Source organism: Triticum aestivum, chromosome 3A (assembly GCF_018294505.1).
Source record: "Triticum aestivum cultivar Chinese Spring chromosome 3A, IWGSC CS RefSeq v2.1, whole genome shotgun sequence".
Lineage (NCBI taxonomy): Eukaryota > Viridiplantae > Streptophyta > Magnoliopsida > Poales > Poaceae > Triticum > Triticum aestivum.
In genome coordinates, this window is record NC_057800.1 from 729,367,594 (window position 1) to 729,375,483 (window position 7,890).

The 7,890-nt window shown below is 42.6% G+C and overlaps 1 protein-coding gene and 1 pseudogene across 1 annotated transcript; one reads left to right on the forward strand and one right to left on the reverse strand.

Moving 5' to 3' along the window:
• Positions 1-2,564: 2,564 nt before the first annotated feature.
• On the reverse strand, positions 2,565-5,837 carry LOC123057297 (disease resistance protein RPS2-like). Its single transcript, XM_044480359.1, has 3 exons — positions 4,824-5,837; positions 3,722-4,238; positions 2,565-3,589 (listed from the first exon to the last, which is right to left on the reverse strand). Exons 1-3 carry the CDS (start codon positions 5,835-5,837, stop codon positions 2,565-2,567), a joined length of 2,556 nt encoding a protein of 851 aa, XP_044336294.1.
• Positions 5,838-7,353: 1,516 nt separating this feature from the next.
• LOC123057298 (uncharacterized) overlaps positions 7,354-7,890 on the forward strand; it is a 2,679-nt pseudogene continuing 2,142 nt past the window's right edge.

Below are 7,890 nucleotides of genomic sequence, written 5' to 3' on the forward strand. Positions count from 1 at the left end.
TCACACATGCATCGAGACCCATGCGATGTTTCGGTAGCATAGCTACACCCCGAAGGCCACCCCGAATCCCCCCTCTAACCAGATTCCCTCCATGTCGATCGTTTCCCCCCTCCGTGATACGGCGGCAGTGATGTCCGTAAGGGGGGCAATCGATATACCATCGGGGCATGTTTTTTGTTTAGATAAGGCACATTTATGTTGTGAAAAAAATACAAAATAATAAATATATAAACTAAAAATAAAAAAATAAAGGTATGCCGACGGCAAGGCCGTCGGCATAGCTGCGCACACGGAGCTACGATCCCACGGATCGATGACATGGCATTGCACGCGGATTGATGACGTGGCAGATAGCATGGGCTAGGACTATGCCGACGGCTATGCCGTCGGCATATCTGTGCCACACCACAGACCCTCACTCCCTCGGATCGATGACGTGTCGACGGCGCGGATCGGTGATGTTAGCAATTCTATGCCGACGGCCTAGCCGTCGGCATAGTTATGCCGACGGCCGCCGTTATCCCCCGTCGGCATAGTTTTGACGCCGTCAAACGGTCGCCGCTAATCGGGTAGGTGGGCCCTTTCTATGCCGACGGCCTCTTCTATGCCGACGGTCCCCGTAGGCATACCGCGAGCTGTCCCGATGGCTGTAATATGCCGACGGCCCCCGTCGGCATAGATACACATATGCCGACGGCTATTCTACGCCTACGGCCTGCCCTTGGCCGTCGGCATATGTCCATTTATGCCGACGGGCGCCGTCGGCATAGATGAGGCCGTCGGCAACTAGATAATTTCTGGTAGTGAATTCGATCTCGCCAAGTCCTGCAGAACATGCCATCGCCGCTTTAGATCGATCTGCTGCACGCCAACACGTGTCGTCTGCCGCCAGCTTCTCGACGAGATGTTTGCCTACGCGCCTGTCGCCGCTTGCACGCACTGTTGCTTTCCGATTGCTTCTTAACAGAACTCCTGCCGTCCATCGATCTTTTCCGGTCGCAGGTCTCGACCAGACCAATTCGACGAATTCTGCTCCAATCTCTAGATCAACAACCATGGTCTCAAATCGAACCTTGCTCGTGATATCACTTGTTAGACTAAATCCGAGACATACCGTCATCATCCGAGGACCAAGCAATCACACGAGCACGACACCGAGATTTGTTAATGAGGTTCACCGATATGGCTACATCTTCGGAGCCTGACTATGGGCGCTCCTCCCCATGACACCTCTACAATACCGCACCCGGTCGCCCTGGACACCGGCACATGCCACCGGCTTCCCCTGCGTTCCGGTGCTATTATGTTGGCATAGGTTACATCATGTGTCTAGCCCCGCTATATATGAAAGGCCTAGGATACAAGTGTCCTACTTGGACACGACTACATATCCTATCTAAACACAATACAACTCAGAGTTCAACTGTAACCTAACTTGTACACTATATTCGACACAACTCCAACAGTTCATTGTCAATAAAAACAGTGAGAGAAGGGCAACATTGGCATTTCATAAAGTTGGTATATATATATGGATCATGTCAATTATAACTCCAGTCGATCAGACAAAACATTCGGATGAGATGTAGGCATCAGTCCACTTGCTTTTTATCTATAGTGATATTATAATCAAATTCTCTGTATTTAACAGCAAGCTGCTAGCGTGTTGAACTTACTTGACCCGCATTGTCACATTCGTTGAGAAGCTGTTGCTACAGTCCTACGAACAGTTTTAAATTTGAATTATATTTTTGCCGGGTACACGACACTACAAGACCATATACAACATATGACATCAGTTTTTAATTTTCTGTTCATTGCAACGAAGGCAATACCCAAAATCTAAGACACAAAAAGTGGAATTTAAGAACATGGTCTGAAAGGAACAGCAAAACTCAAGCGTACATCATACCGCATCTCACACAAATTCAGGTTTTCCTTACAATAAAGGTTCAGGTTTTTACACATTGCACAAGATGTAATGGCCAAATAGACAGATAAAAAAAAGAATTTATGGAAACAAGTTTTTGCACTGGTGTACACTTGTATGCAGTGCTTCCTTTATCCGTAACATAATCAACTTCAGATGTAGGTTTCATGACATAGGCATCCAGTAGAATTTGCCACACGGGGGATTCGTTGTTTCGAGCAAAACCAAGTCTCAAGCCTGGAAGCTTGCTCGCTCTTGCATTCTACCTTGCGTACAAACACAAAATCGTTCGAATTAGAATTTCCACAAATCAAGTGAAAAGATAAATGGAAAAATGTATTTACTTTGCTGATGCTAAGACATTAATTACTGATGCAAGACAGTAGTAAACACAAACTAAGAAACACTTTTGATGGGCATACAAGCATGTGCCCATGTTATTGACAAGTCTCTAAATGCAACGTTTCTACATGTAATCAAAGGTGAAGTGATATCATCAGTACTCCATTTATAGAGGCAATCCGTGAGAAACATAATTGACAGCTTGTCAGCACTTTTGAAATTACAAGATGGCTATAACATGATAAAAGCGAGGCCAAAAGCACGCACAAATGTTTTTTTTCTCCTTGGCCCGCTAGGAGGAAAATGTTGGATTGAAGTAGGGAATAAATCTCCCTGAGCTATTCCGATTCCACCAATCTTCGCTGCAATCTATCTTGATCATACTCTGCTTGTACTTTTGATTTTGGATATCCTTCATTTCATCGCACCGAGTTACACAAATATAGGACAACTCTTCAAATTCACATTCTTGCTTGCATATCACGGATAGCTTTGGCAGCTCTTCCAATTTAAGCTTTATCAGCCGAGGAAAACTTTTTGACGTCGTTTGCTTCATGCTGACACCTTGTGGCGATTCTCCAGTTTCAATCAATATTTCCATTTCCTTGTAGTGTGCAACTATGAGCTGCTCAAGGTGTTCAAGGTGATGAACCCATGTCACATCTTTTAATTTATCACATTTATAGATACTAACCACTTTGATGTCCATCCCTGCATTTTTCCACGTCACTTTCTCTAGCCCTAGAAGATTGTTCAGTTCAAAGATTTCCATGTAAGGGAGTAGCCATTGATCATAATTAGGGCCACCTTCAGCTACTAATAACTTCTGACTGTGAGAGCTCTCTACAATGGCTAATTCTCGCAGCTCTTGTAGTTTGGATAAAATTTGCAAGTTAATAATATCCGGATGTTTCTCATCTTCAAAATGGTCCATGCAGAGTGCCTGTGTGCACACCCTTTTCAGTTGTCCCAGTTGTGTTATCTCTGCTATTGTTTGCACAGTATAGCCGAGCATATCCAGATCTATGGTGGAGCTCGCAAATTCTTGCAGGACGTTAGGGAAACTAGCACCAGTATGGAAAAGGTCCAGCCCTCGAAGACTTTTGAGTCCCAAGATAAGCCCTTCTGGTATTGTTTGAAGAACCATGTTATTTCTGATGTACAAGTACTTGAGTTTTGAAAGCTTTCTCAGTACTAGAGGCAAGAGAACAATTGCTGTTGCAGAAAGATTGAGATGTTGCAGTTCGGTCAATGAGCATACCTCAAAAGGCAATCCGATTATTTCCGTCCCCTCCAAGTTTAAAAAGGTTATATTTTGGAAGTAATGAATGAGTTTAAGCGAGAAGACATGTTGAGCCACCAACACCTTGAGTTCTGGCAAACAAACGTTGGAAGACCATTGACACCATCTTGATGTGTCTTCCTCTGATACCCAAGCCTTCTCCACAGTGTGCCACATCTCTTCAGCCAAGGGTGCTCTATATGGGGAATTTTGTAACCACTTGGTCATGTATCCATGTTCATTCGCAATCCAGATAGCCATCAGTCGCATCATGGTGTGCATCTTGACATGTGAATTTTCTGTGGAGTCAATGCTAGTGTCACCTTTTTCCAACATGGATGCACACACTAAGTCATTAATGAGGGTATAGCCCACATCACTGGGATCAGGAGCATTTAACAAACCAAGTCCTATCCACCACCTTATAAGTATCTTCATTGGTATGTTCTTATTTTCAGGCCATAAAGAACATAACAAAAAACGCTTCTTCATAACAGCTGTCAGATTATTATAACTTTCTTGTAGATGTTTGAATAAATCTTCATGTGTATCAGTGATTTCATGGAGTTTTGAATTCCCCAGCAGATCTCTGGCGGTTCTCCATTCCCTGTGATCTTTCTTGGGCGACATAAATTTACCGAGTGTGCATAAAGCCATTGGTAAGCCGTTGCACTCCTCAACTATCTGTCGAATATTTAGTTACATAAGTAAGATATGGTTGTACGAAGTGGATGTGGTAAACCACGACAAAAGAAAAGTATACTTATGCAATTAGAAGGAAAGAAAATTGAACTACAATCATAGGCAGAAATGTTGCTATCAACAGTATCTGCAGACACCACTATCGTGCGGCACAAAAAAGGCCTACTTTATACGTATATAATATTTTAAGTTACACTCACTATTTAAATATATTAATTTTTATAATTTAATTAGCTTTTAAGAATTATAATATGTTTATATCCTTGAAAATCTTTCTATTTTTACAAAGAATTATAATTTTGGCAGCTTTCACATTCTAACTTTGGCAGCCTCAACTAAAAAAACTTTGTTGGCCTCTCTTATCATCTTTTGTTGTCATAAATGATTAAAATTCTAGAAGATCATTAATGCATATGTAGACAATGTATATTCCACTGATAATTTAAATCTTCTACAACCTAAATTAATGATTCCACTATCATTAACAAACTAGTATTGTATAAAAAAGCTTCACTAATTAAATTCATCAATATCGCTGCCTTGGGCTGGAGTTAATGCGGAACTAACCTCTTTCGCAAGATTATGAATTTTCTTATCATCAAAGATTTCACTTCCCACCTTCTGAGCAAAGAGATTCCATGCGTCTTGTTTACTCAAGCACTTCATTTGGATGGTATCCTCAGGGCAGCAGCATCCCATCTTGCTACACACGCACATGCTTCTAGTTGTGAACACAACTTTACGCCGGTGTGGCTGTACTACATCAAGCGAGGGGATGCCTAGTTCGTCCAGATTAAGATCCTCCCATAGATCATCCACCAACAATAAGAAACTCTTATCCTTGACGTGGTTAAGAATGATATTTGCTTGGGAAATTTGGTTTCCTATCTGAGGTAATGCTATACTAATGGCGATAGCCTTTTGCAAATCAGCAATTGTAGAGCATCCCTTGCCAGCTTGAACAAACAGTACTTCGGCGAAATCATCATGATACTTTGAACGAGAATCACTTACCAGATTGATAAGGGTTGTCTTGCCCACGCCTCCCATGCCCCAAACCCCAAGCAATGCAGACTCTGCATTATTGTCCTTAATGAAATCGAGCACCTTCTTATACGAGCCCTCCATCCCCGGCAATGGAGCTTGCAGCTCTTGTGGCTGGACATGGCGGACAGGACGTGGGCTTGCCTTTACCTCTGGCATTAATTTGTCGCCTTGGCTGATGAGTTCATTGGCTTTGTTGAGCTCCCTATAGGCTTCCCTACCGATGTAGCACCTCTTAAAATAAGATAGGTTGTACTTGTGAAGCCTAATCTTGATCTCTCCCTCTTTGTTTTGCAAATCATCCATGCTCTGGAGCCATCTGATGCGCTCTGCGGAAGATGGGAAGGGATCCTGGCAGCGGAGGTTGATTTGCATCACGCCCAGCATCTCCACCTTTCTTCCAAGATCCTCCACATGGTGGTGAACGCCGAAGGAGTATCCAAGATAAACTGCTATGGGATCCCACCACTTGATAGCCACGAGAACCGAAGCACAGATAGCAGCAATGCTGATCCATGTTTCTGGGTCAAGCTCCATCTTCTTCACACTTACTCCTTACTCTCCTCTAAATTCTGTTCAACAAATTTAAATATAATGTCCTGCAAACAGTAGACTATGGCGCAGCTGGTTATTAGCACTTAAAGGAGAGTTTATGCATTTATTTCTACTTCCAATTGTTACATTCTCCTTGTCAGTAGCGACTTGGAACCACTGTATTAGAAAAAGCACAGCTTTTGGGGTATAGCCCGGTGGTTAGGTTGTGGCGGACAAACCGAGGCTTTCGCTGCAAAATTAATTATTCCTGGGAAAATGTATGTTACATCTTCTGTAGCAATAGATAGACAAAAAATTATTTGTCAGCATCTCAAATAAATATAGAATAATTACAAACACAAAATACAATTCAACTTGACAGCTTCTTCATGGCTGAGGCTAAGCTACTTAATGGCCCAACATATATTTGGGCGGCACATTGGTTTTGTCGACCGAGTTGGCCTCAGACGTTGTTTTAAAAATTCGGTTTCAGAAATATTTTGCCCATATTCAGCGATTTCGGTTTATTACATATGGATTACAGTCTGGTCCCAGTCGAATCTGGCCTAACCCAACAATGCCTCCTACAGACGTTATTTAGGGCCTTGTCTCCCTCTTTTATTTATATTACCGGCCGGTTATAGGTCAGTGTCATGGCAGGCTTTTTGTTCTTTCTTGATAGCTTTTTTTTCTTTTTACAGCATGGCTGGCTTCATTAATCTACAGCCTGGTTTAATGCTGTCGTCCGGCCACCCAAATGCAAAGGGCGCGAGAGCCTGGTCATACATTGTACAGAACATATCATGCAGCAGGAGCAGTTGGTAACATTCAAGTAAACCAGCCATAATACAAAAGCCACCAAGCATATCACTTTTCTCTTGTGAGAAAATAAGCAAGTCACATAGACATTAGAGTTTCAAGAACTTGGATGGGTACATAGATCTCATCTTCATCCCAAGAATGTCACTGATCTAGGATGTCTATCGAATTCCTGATGTACGTAAGTATTACCTCCTTCCTCCTTGCTTATACGTCTCTTTAGTTATCCTTTTTTTTCCTGCAAAATTCCCGCGCCTCCTCTGGCCTAGCTTGCCAATCTGCTTGTTTGATTGCAGAATGCTTTGTTGGGCGCTTTGGCCTATGCCCATGTATGAGCGTTCTGAACGGATCTGTGGAAAACCTTACATCTCAACTAATTGAGTTTAGAGGAGAGAATCAAGCAGTTTAAAGAAGATGAAGCCAGCAGTGTGGGTCATCATTTTCGTTCTTACTCTCATACTCATCATCATGTATGGGAGAATTACAGAAATGATTAACCACATAGGATGGAGCATCTTTTTCGTTTCTATTGTTAAACTTATCACCCACATGTATGGGATGATTCCAGAAGTAGCATGGGACATCCTTGCGAATATGTTTGGCTCCATTTTTGGCATTTACGGTCATATTATTGTTGTTACATGCTATTATCGCTACATGGTGGGGGATCTTGCAGTTGCAGTCGCAAAAGCTATGTGTGATGCAAACCGCCCTTCGTCGTCTGGATACACTCCCTTGTTCTGAACAATGCATTTATTGGCTGAAGAGTGTGGACGATTTGCAACACAATGAGCGAGCCATTAGGGTTGCGTATGGTGGGTATGACTTGAATTACTTAGGCAAGAAAGCATGGCAGCTGCTCAACAAGGCCAATAGTCTCCTCATTCAAGGAGACAGCTTACTGCACCCGAAAGATAATTTGCAGGGAACAATGAACTTCTACATGAAGAAGGTGATTGGTTTCATTAAGACCACAGGTGACGAGTCTACCGGATTGCTGGGGATTTGGGGCATGGGTGGTGTGGGAAAATCATCCCTTCTCAAGCTCATTAGTGATTCTCGTTCAGAGGATGGTTACAATTCCTTAGAAGTTATGTTTGTTCGTGCTGGCATTGGATGTACAGTTAGTCAGGTGCAAGAAGCTATTGCCACTTTTATGGGACTATCTATAACGCACAATGAGACTTCCCAAGCAAATATCATCCGTGACCACCTCAATGATACAAGCTTTTTATTG

Bases quoted from the DNA above. Each gene is read 5' to 3' on its own strand.
- LOC123057297 (XM_044480359.1), bottom strand. From the start codon at position 5,837: ATGGAGCTTGACCCAGAAACATGGATCAGCATTGCTGCTATCTGTGCT. The intron at 4,239-4,823 runs GTTAGTTCCGCA...AATATTCGACAG, and splicing joins TTCATAATCTTGCGAAAGAG to ATAGTTGAGGAGTGCAACGG. The intron at 3,590-3,721 runs CTGTGGAGAAGG...TTCATTACTTCC, and splicing joins GGCTGAAGAGATGTGGCACA to AAAATATAACCTTTTTAAAC.